At 49.1% G+C, this 22,853-nt stretch overlaps 1 protein-coding gene across 2 annotated transcripts in view; it reads right to left on the bottom strand.

The window, feature by feature from the left end:
- Positions 1 to 22,853, bottom strand: part of CTNNBL1 (catenin beta like 1) — a 43,783-nt gene that overhangs the window by 1,238 nt on the left and 19,692 nt on the right. For both annotated transcript variants that reach the window (XM_082065102.1, XM_082065101.1), the window contains exons 8-15: positions 22,345 to 22,417; positions 22,083 to 22,141; positions 21,598 to 21,746; positions 16,939 to 17,120; positions 10,912 to 11,009; positions 9,771 to 9,851; positions 3,846 to 3,983; positions 3,531 to 3,603 (exon numbers count right to left, since the gene is read on the bottom strand). In XM_082065102.1, coding sequence (XP_081921228.1) covers positions 3,531 to 3,603; positions 3,846 to 3,983; positions 9,771 to 9,851; positions 10,912 to 11,009; positions 16,939 to 17,120; positions 21,598 to 21,746; positions 22,083 to 22,141; positions 22,345 to 22,417 — 853 coding nt within the window. The remainder of the gene's footprint in view (positions 1 to 3,530; positions 3,604 to 3,845; positions 3,984 to 9,770; positions 9,852 to 10,911; positions 11,010 to 16,938; positions 17,121 to 21,597; positions 21,747 to 22,082; positions 22,142 to 22,344; positions 22,418 to 22,853) is intronic.

The following is a 22,853-nucleotide window of genomic DNA, read 5'->3' as shown; positions in this document are numbered from 1 at the left end:
TGTATTCAGCATCTGAATAGTACGTTACTGTGGAAAGTTTGCTTTAATATTTATACGTTCAGCACTGCTACATGCTTCTGAGCTCCATCAAAGCCTTTATTATAAGAGCACTGAAAAGAGTGAGGACAGGCAGAAGTTGCTGCTGTGGGAGTGTTCCCTCCTGCGTGCGCTCTCTGTGTTCGAGAAGCGCAGCTCTTTGCCAGGGAGAAATCCCTTTGGTGTTTATACACTGTACCAGGGCAGCAGTAACGCCGGTTTGCTGATGGCAGCCCCGGCTCCTGGCTGTGCCGGCTGTCTGGGGGCCGAGCTGGCAGCACCGTGGCGCAGGCAGCGCTCCCGCCCGGCTGCGGCACCGCTGGCGTGCCAGAGCATGGCTCCCCAGGGACCCTGAGTGCCACCAACGTCACTGCCCATCCCCTGCCCCCTGAGAGCACTCCGACCACAGCAAGCCACAGATTCCTCTGATCTTGCCCAAAAGCTCAGCAGTTTTCCTTCTAAACATTTAAGCTTTGTAAGACTGAAATCCCAGCGACTCGCAGGGCAGACTGTTTACTGGGTTACCAACTGTCGCTAATGCTGATTTGAAGAGACCAAATACAAGCCCTAGCACCAGGCTTGAAAAAAATACATAAAAACTCAGTCAGAGATTTTTATTACCTTTTTATTTAAAATTCCACCACTTCAGTGAGAGACCAAACCCATCAAGGTAAGCTCCCCCTGCCAGCACTTAAACAGAGCTTCCACATTGCTGTAGCTACACAAAGGGAAAGGACCTGAGATTGGTTTCCGCTTCATTAGACAAAATACAACGGTTACAGAACAGTAAAAATCAATAGGGAAATACTGAAGCTTGTAATGGATATTGGAGGCTCCGAAGCCGGCACGCAGGGAGGGAGCACAGGCCAGTTTAGCACCGTCTCACACACACCTGCCTTTGCTGTGTGGTTACCCTGCTCTGGTTTGTCACACTCAGCAGTTACTCCATCCCCCCGGCTTCCTGATGTGCCAGTTCCCTTCACCAAAAGCAGAGGCTGAACTCAGCATCACCTGTCGGTACCCCCGGGGAAGGGCCAGGGCTGGTCCCCGGGTCAGATGGCGCACGCACTGTCCCCTCACAGCGCCGAGTGTCACGGCTCTGAGCCACCACGTGTCCCCGGCGAGGGACGGGGGCCAACACAGACACCACGGGCTGCCGTGAGCACCAGGCTCCATCCCAGAGACATCCCCCAGCCAAGGCTCGGCCGTGCTCTTCCAAAGGACAAACCGACTGTCCCCTTGCAAGTAACGCTTGATCTTCCAGAAAAAGGAGCTGCAGGAGGAGCAGTCAGCCCACAGAAACGCGCTTAACGAGCCCTCGGCCATCCCTGCCCGCTCCCCCTGAAAGCCCCACCGTAAGGAAACGGGCTTGCTGCTGCGCTTGCATCCTAAGTAATGCTGAGCAACCCCGGGGGACCCATCAGCTGTCAGGTTGCCAGAGAAACATGGAGAATATGTAGGCCATAAAAACCAAACTAAAAATGAAGCACCTAATTAGTATGCAAAAAATAGAAAAAAAAAAAAAAAGAAGAACAAAACACTGAACGAAAAGTAAAAATAAACCAGCCCTCGTCTGTCCTGAGAGCAAGTTGGAAAGTGCCCTGGAAATGTGTCAGCCAAGGCTCAATGCTCCCGACCTCCCAGCCACTTGGGACACATTCCTACAGCTCAGACACCAGCTACGATTCGGAAATCCCTGCAGGAACACTCCAGGGGCCACGGTCAGCCCAGGAAACAGCTCTGAAGAGGCATGAATGTGTCCATGGGGCACTTCTGCCAAAAGACGGTGAATCTACAGTGACAACATATTTGGACATAGAAGTGTAAGTACTGAAAAACTTGAGTTTCACCAGCGCAGAGCTCAGGTGAGCTCAGTGCTGCTCCTGCCTGGCAGGAACCTCCCAGGTCCCACTGCAGGATTTCACATGGGACCACCAATAAATTGATCTCTGAGGTCACTGACAATTGTGGCAGCAAAAGTCACTAAAACTGGCAAGCATGAGAGTTGGGGAAAGTGAAGACAGAGCCCCAAACACTGTGTCCCTCACCCGTATCTTCAACGTGCCACACATGGCCTCTTTGGGCAGAGAACATGTTACTGCGGAGAGCACCAACCTGACACGCAACCCACAGCTTGCAGCACACAACAAAACCACTGAAAAAGGTTCAGAATGCAAGGCACGGCTCGTGAAAGAAAGAATCAGATGAAATTCTAATGCAGCTGCCCTCCAAAGAGCTTTGTGTGTAAATCACCAAACCAAAGACACGAACGTGAGGTGTGTAAATCCAGCCAGATGTGTAGACAAATCCCTCGGGCAGCCGTGGCCCAGGTCAAACGTGGCAATCTGCGCGTGGCTGTGAGCCATACCCTGCGCTGGAAGTGCACGGGCTGGAGGCAGAACTGTCAAGCATCACAATTAAAAGCAGAAAAGACATCCTATCCAGTCCCCCTGCTCATCAGCAGGCATTAACCTGCACTTGCTGGCAAAGGACAAGGGCCAAAGCGATTGCCTGTAGCTGCAGGAAATTTCACACTGTCAGAAAATCGCTCTCAATTTTGTCACACCAGCCGTCCTTCTGATCCCCTTCTTTCCTGCTTACGAGAAGGGAGAAAAACGACAGGATCTGCACGACAAAAGATGCCTGTACCTGCCAGTGTTGGGGGGAAGAAAAGGCCAGCAGAACATCGCTGTGATTCCCAAAGCAATCAGAGCCTTCAAACCAGAAGAACCCACAGCTCAGTGCCCTGGAGACAACCTGCCCATCTGTCCAGGAGAGGAGAGGGAGATACACTCCACACCCTCCCTGCTCTCAGCACAGCCCTGGGGAGCAGAACAGCCCCGCAGTCCCAGACGCAGGTCAGGGGCAGCAGGTCCTGGTCCTGTCCCCATCCCAGCTCCGCCTGCTGCTCTGCTGAAGGACAGCGGGCTACAGGGGACAGCCACAGCTCAAATCAGCATCGCCCTGATTCAACATAAGCTTTAAAAATAACAAGCAGTACTTTAAAACTGGGATCGCAAATCACAACAGCTACATTTTAAAGCTACAGAGGATACTTTAATGCTATAATCCATATTAATCTGACACTAAGAACAAGACAAATACACCATGGATACTAATACGGTGCAGATGGTGAAGTGCGGGGCCGTGTTAATGAAAGATGAGACTCCGCTGTTCTCATCTCTAGAATGCATGTACACTCCCCTTAAATATTTACTCTAGCGTTCATGTCGGCAGTGAGTTCCAGGCAGGCTGAGCTGATGGCAGCACCCAGCGCTGTGCTGCTCCGTGACCATGCACAACACGAGTGTCCTGTCACACAACACGTGCGGCTCTGTCAGGGTGACACCAGCCCTGCCCACACGTCAGCATGGCCCAGCCATGGCTGGAGACACCAGTGAAGTCACGGAGAGCCCCATGTGAGGGCTGATCCCACCAAGGAATGGCCAGGCTGCCCCGGCGGAGGAGACATGCAGAGGAACATCTCAACTCACCCTTTAGGATGTGTCGAACAATTTTAATGGAGCTGCCTCTCATGTTCAGAATCTGATGAACTCTCTGACGGATCTGACAGGGGATAGGAAAGAGAAGAAAGTAATTTCCAACACAACACAAAACTACGCACACCCCTTTGATCCCATTGAGGGAAGAGCAGAAGCCCTGAGCACCACAAAACCTGGCTCAGCCTCGCCAGTCCCCGACCCAGAGCAGCTCCCCAGAGACACCCAAGCCATGTCTGCCAGGACTGAGTCTTGTCTGTACCATGGATGGAAACTCAGACGATCTGCCAGCCTTGGGTACAGCTTTACCTGGGGAACGTTGGCATTACAGATCTCTGCCATAATGTAACAAATGAGCTGCAGAACAAAGAGACCGGCATCCAGGCGACGGAGATAAAATTCGTCTTCCATGTCATCATCTATTATCTCTCCCCGACGTACCATGTCCTGTAACGCAACGCAAAAGAAAGGTGTGATGACTGTCTCTCAAAGCGGCAAAATGTTGGTGATACTTGCGGTTTCTTAAGAAATGCTTTGTTCCCCAAAACATTAACATCCATATATTTCTCCCCAAAGAATTACTTTTAATAATTCATTTAAATTCACAAAACATTTCATTCAGTTTTGAACAAAGTTTTGCCTTTGCTGGTTGTGAAGTGTGTCCATCTGCAAATTAAAATTCTAATTCAAACATACAAATTACGTTTCTAAATTGAGCGATTAGAGACTGTGAATATGGAACAAACCAGTGTCTCTATTATTTATCAGTTCTTTGTCAAAATGGAACAAACAGCCACTCTTTCACTGGCCATTTGAGGGTGCTGTTCAGCAGTGCAGAACACGACTCCAGCAGGCTCCAAGGCCCATCAGGCTTCCAACTTTATTACTGACTGATCAATGAGAAAACAGGTCTGACAATTCTGCACAAGCCTGGCTTTGCCAAGCCCAGCCTTGCTCCCTGTGTGAGGGGCAGCAGAGCCCGGGTTCTGTGATCGCTGACGGGTTTTCTCCCTCTGCTCCAATGGCATTTCGCTGCGAGACCTGCCCAGACAGAGCCCAAACGCAGGTGGCGAGGGGCCACTCCGTGCGTCTTCAGACAGAGCATCTTCTTCCACATGTCCCAGGGCACCCGGCGATGGGCTCAGAGCAGCTTCCCCGCAAGCGGCCGCGTCAGCAAGTGCTTCCTCGGGGCACACACGCAAGGTCAACGGCATCAAAGCTGGTCCAGGCTCCTGAATTCTCCTGTTCCGTCAAGCCACGTCCCAGCATTGAATTTGAGTCTTTCAGGCGCAAGAAGGAAAATGAGCCCAGTGCGCTTCCCAGTGCAGAGAGCACAATGGTGCCCACCACCCAGAAACTGTGTCCAGTGACTCAGTGCAGCTCACACCGGCTCCTGAGAGGGGACACCACTGGTCACGAAACGCTTCTCCCTCCTCCTGGAAATCCAGCTTGCCAGTGAAAGAACAGGTCAGGTTTAAAACACAATGCCTAGCTACCAATGCCACAAAGTCAATGGTTTTGGCTCCATTTCAGGATGCTCCAGCATCAGACCCTGCAGATTCCAGCCTTTGCACAACCATCATTAGCGCCAGGTTCTCAAACCCCGAGCACAGGCACGTCTGGGCAGGACTGGCACACAGGCTCTTGCCAGCAAAAAGAAAAATCCAATTTTGTGCAAGGAGTGAATTTTCTCAGCCTGCATCCATGCCAAAACTGCTTGAATCTGACCAAATCTTGTCTCTAACGCTAAACAATGTTGAGTCTGGCTAGCAAGAGATCGGAATATTGAGAAGAATTCAAGAAAGATGAGAAGGCACTCGCTCCTGAACCGCTGCTCACCCTGCTCAGCACACACACTCCTCTCAGCAGTGCTAAATTCCTGAACAGAAAACACCATCAGGGCAGGACTGGAGTCTATGGAGCAGAAACAAAGCGCGTCTCTGCTCTGCATTCCAGCCCAGCAACCAGAGGAGCTGAAACAGGCAACTGCTGCCTTGATTACAGAGAGGAGGCAGCACTTTAACAGCCCCTCTCGACAGAGAAGCAAGATTATTTTGTGCCAGTAAATTAAGCAGATATGAATTAGAAGACAAGTACAGTTTTAAGGTGCCTTTTCACAACCTTTTTTTTTTTTAAACCACAACCACCCTTTAAATGCTAATCTGCCTCCCAGTACAGTGCCGAACTGCCACCTTTCCACTTTGTCTCTCTCTGCGAGCTGTCACGTCGCGAACCTCCAAATGAGCACTTCGGTGCCATTTCTAATCTGCCAGCAATATGTGCTGAGGTGCCCCTTGCTGATGGGAGAAGACAGCAATAAGATGGGCTTCTGTGAAGCTAAAATGAGCTTCTCTCACACTAATGAGGCAGGACTGACAGGCCTCGGGGTGTCAAATAGAGACTGGAAACCTAAAGACACACCAGCTCTGCTGTTGCCGTACAAGAGATCACATCAGCTCTGGTTGCTGGAGCAGGGCCTGCCTGGAGCTGCTCCTCACCCTCCTGGTCCCTCCTACACACAGCATGGGGCAGGGAGCGGGGACAGGACTGACGGGGACAAACCCAAAGAGGACTCCATGTTTGCTGTCGCGCTGGCAGGACAGCGAGGCCACAGCCAGGCACTGCAGAGGAGAAAGGGAATGGCCATGCATGGAACCAGCTACCACCTGGGCCCCTGCACCACGTCAGACCCTCTGCCCTCACTGCTCTGTTGGGGCTGCTGGGCACAGGCAGGTGACACCTGCAGACTGCAGGGAACAGCTCAACTCCAGGTCATCACTGAGCCCTCGCTCACAAAGGGACGGAGACTCGCAGCAGGAGAGCAGCGAGGAGAAGCCCTGGGGGAAATCAGCCCCTGGCAACCAGGGCTGTCCAGGGCCACCTGCTCGCAGCTGCCAGCTGTGACAGCGATGTCCCCTGCAGAGCACACGCTTTCTTCAGCAGAGCGACCACTGTTTTCCCTGGAACACGGAACGTCGGGACGCAGCCCTGGCCAGGTCGTGGACTGCAGGCGACAAGGTGACCTAGAAGCTCTGAGAACCACACAAACCACCAGAGCCCATTGCTGCACGAAGCACTTTCTTCGGTTCTGCCTCACAAGCAGAAACATACTGGAATTTCTGTAAATTGAGAAACCAATCTGCAAAAGCTGGAAAGTTCGTTGCGATTGCTACAAAGCAAACCACCACTTCCTAGTCAGGAGAACCAGCAGCACCTCCTGCAAGGGCACAAGCTCAACGTCGGCAGCGAGAAATGGGCCCCCCGTCAGGGCAGCTGTCTGAAGAGACCCACCAGGCTCAGCTCCAGAGCCCTAAGCCGAGCCCAGCCGGCCAGCAGCATAGTCCTAAGCCAAGCCCATTGGCCGCATAGCTCAGCACAGCCAACACGAACCCGTCAACTGCAGAACCTGCACACCTTCCCCTCCTTAAGATCTAAGCTAAAGATTACCGCGTCTCTCTGCAGCCCCGGGCCCGACGCTGTGTCTTGCCCTCAGAACCGCTCAGGCAGTTCAGTTTATCTAAACCCGGCTGGAATGCTGGGCTCATGCACATTCCTGTTTCAATTATGCCGGTCTGCGGACACCGCTCTCATGCCAGGAGTTCCACCTCTCCCTTTCAGTGACTTCACTGTAGCACAATTAGCATGTAATTTGTAAGTCATTACAGCGCAAAGTGTCTGGTGAGAATATTTTAAGCAATAAACCTGCTGAGCATAATTTTCTGTGGAATTATAAAAATATTAAACCGTCTCCTGTCTTTTCCCACCATCTTTAGAGATCACTAAGGCTATCGTTTCCGCCTGTAATTATACATCATTTTAGAGAGAGTTTAAAGCTCTAGGATTTTGCACCCTTTCCTACAGAAAGAAGTGAAGAATTTGAGAAGGGAACAAGGCATTTTCTACGTTTCATTAACAAAAAACTCTGAGAAAAGTGCTAAGACAAGCATCAGGTATCGGAGACAAATGCTCACATGCACTTCACTCCTGGGTTTCACGTGGCAATTTGGGTAATCACTAAGTTACTACTTTAAAATATATTCCCCAGAGCCAGTGGGTGACGCTGGAAGGGAAGCTCTCCCTCCGCACCCCCGCCCATTTCCAGGTTAAGGGTGCAGGCTCATTACAAGGGGCTCCAGAAATTCCCCCCCTGCCTCCTGCCCCGAGCACCACACACCTGCACAGCCATGGCTGAGGAGAGGGCTATACGCAGATCACTACAATAAACCATGCTAAAAGAAAGAAAAAGGAAGAGAACTGCAAGAGCAGGAGTTTCTTATGCCAGCTGCACTGCTACAGATAAAACCTCAGGTACAATACACTCCGTCATTCCCTGGATAATCGAGTTTTCACTTCTTGTAATGCAAGACTTAGCAGGATACTCTGTCTGTCAGACTTGGATCTTGTTCTCCTCAGGACAGGATAAGCCTGTAAAATCCCATAAGGTATCATTTTTCTTGGGGCAGGAAGAAAGGTGAGGATCTGTGAACTGGACCTTGGGGTGCAATGTCCCCTACTGCCAGAGTAAGGTCAAAGCCCCCAGGTGATGCAGCAGTTTCTAAGGGACCAAGGGTTTGTACCATCCACTTCAGTGATTCATGTGCCACAATGAGAAATGCTAAAGTGCTCCATAAATCCTGTCCCTGGAGTGCCGGGAGCTGATGGACAGAATGACGGCTCCGGCTCCTTCTGTGTGGGGAAACCACCTGAGCCACTTCAGATCTCAGCAGGTCATTTCCCACTGACCATTTGAGGATGCTACAAAACAAAGCAAACTGTAATTCTAAGAGCGTTCCAAGCACGGAATGAACCTCAACATTGCATTTCCTACATGTTGTGCCCAACATATTGCACAAGATGTTCCTGCCAAATCCTGTTATTAGCTCTAATAGGAGTGGAGAACCGAGATCCATTTATTCACACCACCCTGGCCTGCAGAGCCTTGTGAAGGGGCAAGTGCACAGTGCCCTCTGGATACAGGAGGAAAAGCTGAGCTTCTTGTGGTTTCTCTTCTCTCCTGCATCAGTAACACAAATGGCTTAATATTATTCAAGAGCTTCCACAAGAGCTTCTTCACAAATTCCCTTCGCCCTGCTTTGTGCTGGCTGCAGAGGTTCACACCTGCAGACAGGATCGAGGGCACACGCATGGGCTCTGCACGCTGCATTTTGGGGCTCTGCACAGCAGCGGCCCCTACGCCACAACACTTCGGCCAGAACAATCCATTCTGCTCTCTGATTTCTAAAACCAACACACCAACGCTGAAACATAAAGAATAAATGATTTCTTGCTCTGTTCCGAGGAGGAGGAATGGAGCATGGAAGGATCACAGGAGAGGGTAAAGGCTGGTTGTCTTCAGGCCACCGTTCAGTTGTGAAGCTGCAGCTGTCCATATGGAGCGTGCACGCTGGCAGCAAACGCAGCTCCATTCATCACTCAGCCCGTGCCTCTCTGATGCCCTCAGAACATTTGCCGGTGCCCAGAGAAGCGGCCTTGGCTGCAGGCAGCCAGCGCTGGCCGGCACCTGGCAGAGGCCGAGCCCGTGGCACGCCGAGCTCGCCCACGTGCGGGGACGGCGGCTGCACTGATTACTCTCCGTCAGCGCTAATCAATCTCACACCCTCTTCAGTGCTGATACAGATAATCTTGTGGGAAGCCAGCCAAGCTTGCTAACAGCTCTGCAAGCTGCTTCCTGACTCCAGCAGCTCATTCTCGTTCAAAAAGTCTGTTCCAGCTCCAGTTCCAAGAAAGTGTGGTGTGGTACCAAGGCTCATGTCATTCAAAACGATTCACTGCTGGTGTGCAGAGAGCACACCAGCCTTTGGCTGCAGCCTCATCTAACTAATCAAAATAGACGCGTTCTCGCAGCTGATCAGAACTCTAAAGACCAGGGTAGGAGGCCTCGCACATTATCATGTAATTGTCTCTCTGCATTTCACTTACTCTCCATCTGCCAAACCAAGCAAGATTGCAGCCAAGTAAAAGTGAAGGCAAATTGAAGCACAGACTCAGGCTCTCCCAGTAAAATTCACTCTCAGAAAAGGCCAGAAGCACTCGCTGTGGAGAAGCGCTCAGCCCGTTTTATCTGAGGGCAACTGGAAGCTGGCGAGCAGGGCAAGAAGAACCAAAAGGTGACAGTACAGGTCCAAGGGCCAGCTCACAAGTGACCTGGCTGAGCCAGGAGCTCTGTGCAGAGGTATCGTAGACACGAGCTGGCAGAACTTAAGCAATACATACGTGTTTCTCTCCATCAATCTTCTTATCAGCTGCCTGCATTGCATCCAGGTACTTAAAATACAGTTCCATCAGCCTGTCGACCTGCAAGGGCAGAAGAGAGAGACCTAAGCAAGAGAAAAGAACAATGCAATCATCTTTAATCCTTCATGCTATGTTGTTTTCCTCCCAGCTGCAGCATTCACAAAGTAACAGGCAATTCTGTCACTCAGAGGAAGAAATACATTCCAGAAGGACAGAACAAGTGTTGGTCGGATGCGCACGCTGAGTCTGCAGGCATTTGAACGTAATCCCGCATCACAATATGGTCTCGTCAGCTCCAGCTACAAGGCAGCAGCCGCGGCCCTGGCTCGCTCGCTCTCCTCTGCTGCCGTTCTCCAGTTCTCCCGGCTCCATCACGGACCCTTCTGCCGATGCTGTGAAGTGTATCGGCCTGTTACAGCTCTCCTGCTCCCCTCTGAATTGCATCAGGCAACTGAAAGCCTGTCAACTAATGGGAAATTTTCTGCAGCTGGTAGCACAGGTTATGAAAAATGCCTTTAAGAGACACTAATGAGGAATACTAAGGAACCAGTATTTTTTCCCCAGTGACAGAATTTACAAATCCCTTGAGAATTACTGTTTTGCAAAAGCTGCTGTTTCTGTTTCACAGCTATTTGATCTATCCGCCACCATGTAAATATTTTGGAAATAATTTCCCAGGCTAAACACCACTAAAGTGACACATTCTAGGAGAGGAATGGGGTGTGTTAAACATGCACTATAGCAATTCCTAAACTCTCTGCAAAAGAGCTTGACCAAAAAACTGTCACCTTTGCACGCTGCCCAGGCTCACGGAGCCAGCACAGCGCAGCCCCACACAGCATGTGTCACCGTACGTGACGCAGGCTGGGAATCACTGCAGCCATGCGCTGGAGCACCAGGAAATGAGCACAGACGATGTGGGAGGCCAAGCACTACAGGCATCTCCAGTTCTCCAGTTTGTAAGTAACAACATCAGCAGGAGAACAATGGCGTGTGAGAGGACAGGCTCTACAAATACAATAAGGGCTCTTCGGTAGCTCCAGGAGCCTACAGGCACCCACTGGTACCGAGTATCTGCCCAGCTTGGTACCCAGAGCCTGCAGACACACTCAACACTCACCTTCTCACTGTCATTCTCTGTGAATTTATTCAGCAACCGTGTCCTCTGCTGCCCTCTCAGGTTTCGCAGAAGGGAGGCCAAGATGGAACAGACATGTTCTGGAGACACAAAATGAAAACTGCATGCTGAGATCAGGAACAGAAGCTTATTTTCTCCGTAACGTGCCATTAAATTTACTCCCAGCGCTCCTGTGTGTAGCCATTGATAAGCAGAACGCTGGCTGCTCCCATGGCCGGGGAGTAGCAAGTTGTGTTTGTGGGAGCACAGGCAGCTCCTCACCCTGCAGCAACGGCTCCTCCGGCTCTGCTGCACCCATCTTGCTTTCTGCTGTGACCTGAGAAAAGCTCCTTACGTAAAGCCGCGCTCTGCTCCTGTTTGCCCCAGGCTGGCAGCCCAGGCTCCCGCTCCCCTGTCCCAGCTGTGGGTGCAGCCGCTGCTCCTCCCCAGGGCTGAGGGACCCCGGGCAAAGCCAGCGCTGCCGCGCAAGTGGCCAAGTTTGCCAAATAGGGAACAGGCCCTGACACAGGAAATCTTGAGGAAGGAATCACAGCTCCTGCAGAGACTTCACTGGTATTAGCTAGAGGAAAAAATCCTCAAACAAACCACTTGTATTTACAGAAAATCCCGTGGACTGAACATAAATGTGCCACAACAAACCAGACACAATCAAATAAACATGTTCTACAGTCTCCTCAGTTGCTCCTGGGGTCATATTTTACAGCACAAACCTCAGAGCCAAGTAACAAGTCAACAGCACAAGCACACAAGAGCCAACACCGATGCTCATGTCCCTGCACAGCTGATAGAACCGAGTTCCTAGGCCTGCTGCAGCTGGTCCCCAATTGACAAGTCACTGGTGTCACCTCCTGCCCACAGGTCTGCACTGAGCACAGACCCTCTGCTTTAGATATCTCAATATATTCCAAACGGTAACTTCGCCAAGATGTCCTTGCTTTAATCTTGCTGATTAGGACACAAGAACAACAATGGCCACAAACATTTCCTCACCCACAGTGGTGTGGAGAGAAGGAGTGTCAAGATTTTTTATTTTCAGAGAGGAAAATGCAACATGCAGAGAAAAAGGATCATCATCTTACTACTGTCAAACCATCTTAACAGGCGTTTCCACAGCGCTGCCTGGCCCGAAGCCACGAGGAGCCTTGACGGATCACACCAGCATCCTAAGAACCAGCAACACGCGCTTGCAGGGGGTTCTCAGCACCTGCCCACGCACAGTGACGCCGCTGCCCGGCCGCGGCACAGGTCCCTGTCCCACACGGCAGCGAGCACAGGGCAGCACACACCGCTTCATTAGCTACTTATAAATGTGGCTTCCTCAGGAACAGATTTCTGCCCGAGGTGGTGTCAATTTGTCACGTTCCAAAGAGCCAGGGAGCGGTGCAGATAACAGGTTTATCGGGCGGCTGCTCCGTCATCCCGACAGGATAACGCGGGTGAAGGATGGCTCAGGTTCCTGATGCACAGAAACAGCTACACAACAAAAACCAATGCCAAATTAAGCATCTACATTAAAAAATACCCTAAAAGCCTCCAAAGTCCTTGCAAGATCCTATTTTCTTAAGGTGAAGAAAAGCATGACAAAAATTAAGACCCTTTTTTCAATACATCCCAACAATCCTCTGCTGTTATAGAAAGAAGTCAGCATTCTGCATTTCACGCTATTTTTTCTCAAACTTTATTTTTTTGGAAGCGTTTAGGAGTGTTGACATGGTATTTTAGTAGAAATATTCTCACCAGTGATATATCTTCATTGCTTTTTTTCGATATTCCTTTACTAGGAAATGTATTTTAGCCATCGTTTTTCCTTTGGTGCTCATATGCAGACATTCATCCATTTCATCAATAAAATCCTTAAAACTACTGAGAAGCCTAAAGAAGCTGACATAGGTTTTTTAAGAATGAAGTTATTCTTCCAACATATCACTCCAGAAAACCCAGGCAAAGCAAACACCCAGCTGAGCCACGCTCAGCACCAACAGTTCCTTAATGGAACAACAGTTACCAGCTGGCAGCCAGGATGCATCAAAAATGATCTTTTTTCATATCACCAGCCCAAAATCTCACAAATTTGCAGACAGAGGAAAGCAGAGGCTGATTTTTCATTAGCAGGTATCTCTGTTTTATGCCGGGTTGGCTGCTTCACCTGCACGTACTGCTGCTGGCCGGGACACTGATGCTGCAGTGGCCACACAGGCCATGTCCCACTGCATCTGTCACCCCACCAAACTGAAGCACCAGCCCCAAGTCACCACGGGCTCTGGGGGGCCTGTCCCTCTCAGACAGACACGAAGGCCTGAGAACGCCAGTGGTGTTTAAAAGCCCCTAATGAGATCGATCCCGCCTGGGGCTGCGCTGTGCTGAATACAGATGAATCTGCTCCACGCCGGCAGCTGCGGCAGCAGGAGGTCCTGTCACATCACGCTCCTCTGCCATCACCACACCCTCCTTTTCTGTTGTTTTTCACATTTCATCCTGTGGGACCCCATCTGGCGGGGAGCTCCCCACATCCTGCAGCACCATGTGGACCAGGCCGCGTCCTGGCACGGACCAGGTCATGTCCCACGGGGCCACGTCGGGTGCAGGACAGCGGGTGCTCCGGTGAACCCAGTGGAACACAGCGGCTCTAATTAGGAACAGGGAAGTGCCAGGAAACAAACACACACACACCTCTTTCAGAAATTTCTGCCCTTTCTACACACAAACCACATTGGTACTCCGCATTCTAAAAGACTGGCCCACTCAACTATCTCAAAATATTTTGCCAAAAAAAATCTCATCTTAAAATACTGATGGCAGTAAGAAATTCTGATTTTACTGATGGGTAAAGTGGGGCCTGGAAAGGTTGAAAAAGCTCCGCACAATGCCCCGGGTGAGCTGACATTCAAGCATCATGCTGAATGTAAAACACAATTCTTTCTATCAACTGAGAAGGTTTATTTTTGTGATGTTCTTGTAACAGAGAATGCTAACTTTAATTGAGATAAATTTAACTCTGTACTCGGCATCATGGCTCATTCAAGTAACAGATTCCTGCCGTATTCTGGAGGGTTGATGGTAAAATAACAAATTGGCATAATAAAGTTCTGTTCAGCCAGACTGATGCCTTCCCTGTGTATTCACTCCAGACGACCCCCACATGACAAATGTTCGCTGCTCTGGCACAGGGTGCTCAGTTGATAAAGACACTCTTTGTCAAACCATTTTTCTGTTGCTGCCTTTTCACTGCTCCGGACCCAGGGAACTCTGCACAGGACTCACCGCGGGGATTTGCTGCCTCTCAGTCTGGGCTACAGAGGACAAAGAGCAGATTCACTAAGAAACGGTTTTGCTGCTGTTGTTTTTTAAAGGAAGCGCGTAGCTGAGCAGCTCCAAAAGAGGGTTCCGTACTGCGAGAGGGGAACAGGCACAACAGCCTTGGAAAGGGGCTGAGCTAATTCTCAGGTGATCAAATTAAGCATTCCTAAGTAAAACTCTCATCCAAGTCTCAAGAAGGCACTTAAACGAAGATGACTTGGGCAAACACCCTTTTACAATTCCCTAGAGTCTCCAGGTGACACGCAGGGCTGTGGCACACAAGCCCACCAATGTGCAGTCAAACACCACCAGCCAAATCTTCGGACTCGGATCATCCATAGAGACAGATAAGAAATTTTCCGCTCCTTTTTTTCCTAATTACATAGTGTATATAAAGCATAAATACATGCAGTTTGAATTTAAATGGTTCACAGACTCCCTAGAGTAAAATCATTTTTAAGCAGTGACAGTGTTTAAAACGTGGCTAACCAGCACTGGCACCTTTATGCTAGCTTTAAAAAAAGAGATAAATACATTATAGGAAAGCTATTTTTATCAAATTTAATCTGGATTCTAGATTTCTGTAACAAATAAAAGCTCGCTAAGTCACACCGAGATTTTGACATAGACATTAACATTTTCCTGGCAGAAGACGATCGTTGTAATTAATTTTGTTTTTAAACAATTTGAACACAAGATAAAGTTTCTACAAGAAAAGGTGACAAGACTGAACAGCAGCATTCCCTTTGATAGATCAATGCAGACAGCAGCATGTTCGGGGCTCTGACAGCCCGGAGGACGCCGACTCCCAGTCACCCTCCAGCCACGCAGCGTTTCCCTCAGACCTGGGAGCGTCGCAACCCCAGCGCCCCGAGCACAGAGTCATTAACAGTAAAACACACACGGTGCCGCGTGTACCCACGTCAGGACAAGGGCTGTGCAGGCTCCAGGGGAACCCTGTGAAACATCTCAATTAGCTCTCGTCATTAGAAATTCAGTAACTCACCTGCCCAGCGATGTAAAACAAAGGAAATTTGCCTTACTACCACAGTGGTTTAGGGAGAGTTTATTTTAATAAAACTGATTTCTGGACTCATCTTAATGTCCTCCATTTCTCCTGAATATGAATGAGATGGAGGTACGAGACGGAGCCTGCTTGCACGGATCACTCCGTTCTCCTGAGGGCAGATTTGCTTTTTTTCCCTATCACAGAAACAGTCAGGAACTGACCCTGTGAGGGTTTTCCAGACTGGTACCAAATTCTCACAGCAGCCAAGACTTTCACAGAATCACAGAATGTCAGGGGTTGGAATGGACCTGGAAAGCTCATCCAGTGCAATCCCCCCATGGAGCAGGAACACCCAGACGAGGTTACACAGGAAGGTATCCAGGCGGGTTGGAATGTCTGCATAGAAGGAGACTCCACAACCTCCCTGGGAAGCCTGGGCCAGGTTCTGCCACCCTCACTGGGAAGAAGTTTCTTCTCAAATTTAAGTGGAACCTCTTGTGTTCCAGTTTGTACCCATTATCCCTTGTCCTATCATTGGTTGTCACCGAGAAGAGCCTGGCTCCATCCTCCTGACACTCACCCTTTATATATCTGTAAACATGAATAAGGTCACCCCTCAGTCTCCTCCAAACTAGAGAGACTCAGCTCCCTCAGCCTTTCCTCATAAGGGAGACGTTCCACTCCCTTCAGCATCTTTTTTTGCCACAGATGTCATCTGCACTCTCAAGACGAAGCAGACAAGACAGAGATTAACTCGCTTTCCCAAACCAAAAAATTCAGTCAGGGACGTGAGCCACAGACCCAGATCTCGACTCAGAAGCTTGTACTCTAGCTTGAGCTTTCTCAGTAGGAATTAAATCACCTTGTTTTCATACTGTAAAGTAAGATTTCAAACCATCCCCTAAATCCACCATCTAAGCGGAAATGCACTCTTCGCAATTTCATTGCACCAAACCCCAGTACCAAGCCGGGCTGGTTGGGTTTAGAGCTCCCGGTTTGCTGTCATCTCTCTCCCGTTCCCCTTGGTTTGCTGCCAGGACGGATATTGGCAATCCTGACACCCACTGACACCTCTTCAGCTTTCGACACCATTCACCCTTTACAGAACTGAGATGAGTAACAAACTGCCACAAAACCTCAAGCACCTCTGGCAGTATTTAAAGTTTCTTCCAAGACACAGTCAATTATTAACCAAATGGAAAAGGCAAAGTCACCAGAAGCGGGAGGGACCGAGCCGGGGATTCAGTTCAGCAGAAGGTTCTGCAGTCATACTTCACAGCAGATTTCTGTTCAGAGTTTTCCAGGGGAGAAAGGAAAAAAATAGAAAAACAAAACAACAAAAAAAAAAAGCAACTTCAAAAGCTTGCAGTTTATTTCTGCAATGCCTGATGTTCATCGAGTCACACTCCAGCGCTCAGAGCCACGAAAACGCTGCTTTTGAGGTGACATCTGTAGTTGCCTCATTACTCTTTTCAAAAGAGTTTTGCATCAAAGAGTCAGAGCTTCAAACAACAGGCCCTACAGGAGTAAAATAACTTATTAACAGCACATGAAATGGAATTGCTAGGCACTGCTGCTACCAAAACAAGCAGGGCAAGCGTGTCACCAACAGCTGACGGTGACAGTCACAGCGAGCAGGACCCTGGACCTGAGTGCACCTCGGAGGTGCTGCTCCCGCCCCCCGTCCTGGGCAGCACACCCACCTTCGTGCTCTTTTTCAGTCGTTCCAACCTTCTTTATCTTCTTGGGTGATTTCATGAAGAGAGGAAAGATGGTCCTGAGTCCCAGAATGTCGACAAACTTGTGGCAGTTGTCGGTGCCCTCGGGCCCGATCATGGCGTGGTCCAGCACCTTCAGCGCGCTGCTGCGGGAAATCTTCTTCTCCCTGCCAAGGGAAAGCTGCACGTTACAATGTTCGGGGGCATGAGGAGCTTTGGACCACACTACTTCAAAAATACAGCACGCAAAGGGAAACAAACATGACAGGGAAAGTGCAAAGAGTCTGAGCACAAGCTCTTCCAGGAGCCAAAACATTATGTCAGCAAATACTCTTTTCAAAACTGTGGCTGAGAATAGTCTCTCGGTTATTTCTTTTTAAAATGTTTTTAGTATCCTTTTATTTTCTATTTTCTTTTTATTTCATTTTATATATTTTACTGTTATGGTTTTATTTTCTTACTTTTTATTTCTCGGTTATTGAAGAAGTTATTGCTTCCCCACCTCACGAGCACTGGCACAGACTGGCAGGGCAGGCTGGGTTGGACACACAGGGCAAACACCGTCACACCAAAAGGTGAGGATTTAGATCTCGCAATAATGCAGTTTAATAAAGGAGCAAGTTGGGTGGTCATCTACGAAAAAGAAACCCCATCTCCAGAAATCACCTTTGGAAGGATGCAGACAGATTCTGGGCTATTCCGGTTTAATATGAGTTCAGATACTGGTAACTCACACCAATAACACACAGATAGTCTGAAAACCATCTCCAAAAGCTCTGTACCTTTCAGACCAGAAACAGAGGAATTTATAATTCATCCAGAGGAAAATTTAAACTATCTGATGACACAACGAAGAGCAGAGAGCTGAGCAGGGAGCATTGCGTAGGCCAGACAATATGAGAAATGTTTTCAGGGGAAGTAATTGCATATTGATCAGCATTTAGGAAGGTTGCACAGAGCTGATCTCTGGAATATTCATTGGGTTTAAGTTCAGGCTGTTAGAGATCAATAGCTGCTTGACTGGACTGTCTAGAGTTGATTTTATTTGAAATATTTATCCTGCCAGAGGGCAAGCAGTTTATCTTACTCTCATCTGTGCTTATTGAGGTAACTTTTAGCTGAACACTAATGCAAAGACAAGCACACATGAGTATCACCAAACAGGGGTGACCTCAGGCTTCACAGGAGCTCTGAATTACACCTTGATTTGCTGACCATTAGTTTTCCTCCTTTTAATACCATCACATCTGAGATAACTCTTTTGGTACGTTTATTATTTCAAAACAAAAGGGTGCCAACATTATTTGGACCTTCCACATTAGCATGACACAATCTCTCGCTTTCCAAAACACCAGCAAAAGCAGAATACCAGATCTTCTGGGAAGTGCTGCATAAAATGGTTCTGTTTAATTAACCAGAAGATTTAGTAAAGAGACAGTCTAAGTTTCCATGGGGTCATTAGGAACAGCAGGACAAGAAAATATAAAAGGATTTCAATGATCACAAAAATTACACCCTGAAATAACTCTGGCCAAGCCATGGAGCCGTACAGCTGGTTTTGCTGTGAGGGAGCAAATGCATTTCTGAGGGTCACGAAGAGCCGCTGAGCAGCTGCAGAAGGAAGATGGTGTTGCCCAAGTGATGCAAGTTTCCCTGAGCTCCCGTCGCCGTGTTTGTCTGTGCACACACACACACACCTTCAGTTGATCACTGGGAAAGCCACGCGGCATTTTTCCTGTGCAATGGAGACTCTTTCTGCCACATCCCTGGGAGCGCAGCGGCTGCGTCTCCTCCAAAGCCCAACACAACTCTGCAGCCAAAGCCACGAGCTCCCTGCCAGCCTGTGCACAGAACTCACAGCACCAGCCTGGGCTTCTGTCTTTTGGCTTTGAAAGGTAAACTGCATTTAGGTCACCAAGGCAAGGCTGAGGGACTGTGTACTAAAACTGTGCTTCCTGACCTAAAAAAAATATGTATTTAATTCAATTCTATATTTATACATTTTTTACTGGTGGCTACCACCTTGACAAACCATCTTATTATTGACAAAGACACTCTATAAATTAAACGAGCCTCCATTGCTGCAGAGATGCCAATCAAATAGTTACATATACCCGTGCTCTTACCCTGCTTCACAACTGCCCCTTGGTCTGTGCTGCCACAGGCTGTCCCTGTCCCAAACCCTCGGCTCCCTGAGCCGCTCGGGGACGTCCAAGGGCGAGTCCCCCCAGCACCGCCAGCCCGTGACCAGGACACGCTGGGGACGCGCACAGCACATCAGCCACATCAGGCACCTGTTCAGGTGCCACCGCTGGCTCCCCATAAACCAGTGCGAGTTCACACAAAACAACATCTTTCACTGTTGGCGTTTGTGCAGAACACAGTCCTGTTTTCATCTGTGTCCACAGGAACATCTCGAGCGCGTTCCAGACGCGACGCTCACCTGCAGGTCTGTGTGCCCAACCATTATTAAAGGAACAGCTTGGCCGGATGCACTGGGCAGCACGAGATATAGAATGCTCTGTTCTCCAAGACAGTCCTGGAGATCCAAGCCTGATATCTTTATTCTCACGCAGCTTATCTATCTCACATCATGTCAATAAACTTTCAACTTTGCTTATTTGTTCTTTCATCTATACAGACCATAGTACAATGATTAACCGCCTTCCACATAAAAACTAAAAAATAACAGATCTCTTCCCCCAGTCTTCAGAGGACACCGACAGGAGAGAAAAATATCCTGCCCAGTTTGTGGGCGAGGTGGTCGATCACAACAGAGCGGCATTGCTGTTCTTTGCTGTTTATCATGAAGGTATCAAGAAGACACAGAAGCGAACACTCTGGTGCAGCTCTCTGGTCACAGCTGTTATAATGAGGATCGCTCCCCATTCACAACTCTAACCTGCCACTACCAAAGTGGCACCAAAAAAACAAGCTCCTGTGAGCATACAGCAGGAGAACTCCCAAAGACAACAGAGGTTAGCAGAGTTAATAGCCATTAAATAGCTTCTGGATATTAAAATCTGTAAAAAAAACCCACAAGCACTCAAAACCTTGCAGTGTCAGTTCTCACACACTTTGTCTGGCAAACAAGGTACAGGAATGAACTGGCATGTCAACACCACAGATAGTACAACATACTACGAAAAGTGGTTGGCAGCTCTTCAAAAGAAGAAAAACATTAATCAGCAATAAAATCAGCAGCTTAATGCCTCTGACTCTCTCTGAAGACATCATTAGAAGCAAGAAGTTTCCTCGCTCTGTCCAATGAGGTGCTGCTCTCTCTAAATGACTTGCAGGGTGGGACAGGCCAAGGCCAGGAGCTGCGCTGGGATCAGACTCAGTCAACCAGCAACTCACGTTATTTGCTCAAACAGCCAGGTCAGGAGAACTTCGGCTTTTCTACTACTAGAAGAGTTTAAAAAAAAATAATCAACTGTCAGTATAGTCCATGCTTATGGACAGCAGCAATGTAAGCTTCTAGAAAATGTTCTGTGAACTGTTACTTGTTTTCCATTGTCACTTTATCAATCCCATTCAGACTGTAGAATAAGTTTGGTTTCTGAGCACCAAAAGATTGAGGTACTGGAAACTCCTTCCATCAGACAGAGCTGCTGCTGGCAGTTAAGTCAGGCTTTGTCCCTCCTAATCCCTTCACAACTAGCCAGGGGGACAGGAAAACGCATTCAGGGAGAAATTTTCCTCTTGTCATAATTTTCCAGCTGGGGTCCTGGTACAGAGAGTGCTAAATAGCAGAGTCCAAAAATGAGGGAAAAGCTATTAAAAATCCAAACGCTGAGTCCCACCCACATGGCACAAGAACTCCAAGTAATTAGTTCTGCAAGGTTAGCTTAGCAGCTTAGTACTGGAGGCAGAGGGAGGCCTCCCTCTCGGTCTTAGTTTTGAAGCTTTTCTTTAATTAGCCTCAAGAAAACCCAGCGTTCCTATTTGAATAATCCACATTTGGGTATTTATTCAGTTCCTTGCTGCTGCACATTCCTCAGCCATGCACTGCGGGAACTTGTCGCCGCTCGCTGGCGTTGGCCAAACAGCCGCCGCACAGCTGGGGACGGACAGACAGACCCACTCTGGGGCAGCCGGTCAGTGGAGACACAATCCAGTGCCAGGAGAGAGAGCAGAGAAGCCCTGGAGACTCGTGGTGTGACAAGACATGTCACAAGAACTGCATGTTATGCCTGTGTCACAAAAGCAATTTTTGTATCAACATCCACAAAAATTCATCAGCTCAGAGGATACACAACAGTGTGAATCTTGAACCGGGGAACAAAGGAAAAACGTTTTCTCTAGAGACATCCAAAGGTTCCCTCGCACCCTCACAGGGGTCTCTGAAATCCTTAAAGGATTCATGGCCTGCCCTACAGCTTTGTTTCATCTGGCCACCCTGCACTGCTGCTCTCCAGCACCTATTGCACTATCCCCATTTCCTAGGAAACAAAGCTAAAGACAAAGAGCGGAGCTTTTATTATGTCTGAGAAGGTCCAACTATACGCTGGAAAAAAAGAAACAGAAAATGGACAAATATGCTAACACAGACATTTTATAATCAGAGAAACACAAGTATTTAGCCAGGATGAGTGTTGGTAGGTCAAGAGCAGGCAGAAAATGGCAAAGTGACCAGGGTACCTGAGCATCAGGTTCATGAGCTGCAGACCCTCGCCCTTCAGGAAGCGATCGCGGTTGGAACTGAGCATCAGGCAGGAGCACAGTGAGTCAAACAGGTTCTCCATCATCTCCTGTTCTTCTGCTGTGCCAGGGTTGTGGCGTTTGAACACCTGCATGGCAAAGATGACAGAATTACCCCAAAACGGAGGGCTCTATTCTGTCCCTGCTGTTGTAGAGCACACGTGAACATTTTACACCACAAGCACCCTGCCCAACTCCAACTTGCCCTGTCACTATAAACAAAGCAATGTAACTCCCACACACCTCTGCATTAAGATCTGTAAACCAGGGCTTAACCTCCCTTAACACGGATGACACACTCATGTGGAAGTTATTCCGGGCCTAAGCCTGCACCAAACACAAAGCACTCGGGACGGCCACAGCGCTGGCCCCACAACTCCCCACCTCCTCTCACCCTCGCAGAGAGGGTGCAGGGAATTACTCACCGATAACTGCTGAAGCAGCACATCGATCCCATCCAGCTCCCCGAGCAATTCTCTGTTGTCTAGACGGAGGTGGGGGAAAGGGGGGAAGAAGAGAGAGAAAAATGAAGCTAACTGTCAGATTTTACAGCCGTCTAACACTGATACATCAGTGAGCAAAATCAATACAGCTTGACAGAGCACAAGGGCTGCAGGGGAGGAGATGGCGCTCACGGGATTGCCCGGGCCGGGGCAGGAGCGCTGCGGATCCCCGGGGCACGCTCACCATCGTTGTTCTGCAGCAGGATAGCCAGCACCTCGCTGCAGTACAGCTTGTTGGCATCAAAGGGCATCTTGGCCTGCGGGCAGGAAGAACACGAGGCTCAGCAGGGCACGGCTCTCTGCATTTCACTCATCTGAACACATTAATCAAATCACCCAACGTGTGAGCAACATTTAAACCAACATACAACAGTGGTAATTTTGCAGTGTGCCTCAGTGACAAAACAGCAATAAATCTCTCTGATTGCGGGCTATGTGTGCCTGTGCACACGAGTAGAAGCTCCACTCCAGTCCCTCATGCTGTCCTCCATAAGCAGGTTTGACCAAGTTGGCTCAAAACCCCTGAGAAGAGTGTCAGGTTTTTTGCAACATAGGATCTCTTTCCTGTGATGAACTTTCCATGATGTTCTATAACTGTGGCACAGCATGCACCAGCTGCTGTCCTACGACACACGTCAGGAAACCATGGGTGGCTCTCTCAAGGCTGCCCACAACATCATCAAACGCCGACTG

This window comes from Streptopelia decaocto (assembly GCF_964273445.1).
Source record: "Streptopelia decaocto genome assembly, chromosome: 14".
In the NCBI taxonomy this organism is placed as follows: domain Eukaryota; kingdom Metazoa; phylum Chordata; class Aves; order Columbiformes; family Columbidae; genus Streptopelia; species Streptopelia decaocto.
The sequence above is the reverse complement of the archived record's forward strand: the minus strand, read 5'-3'. Positions and strand labels throughout refer to the sequence as shown.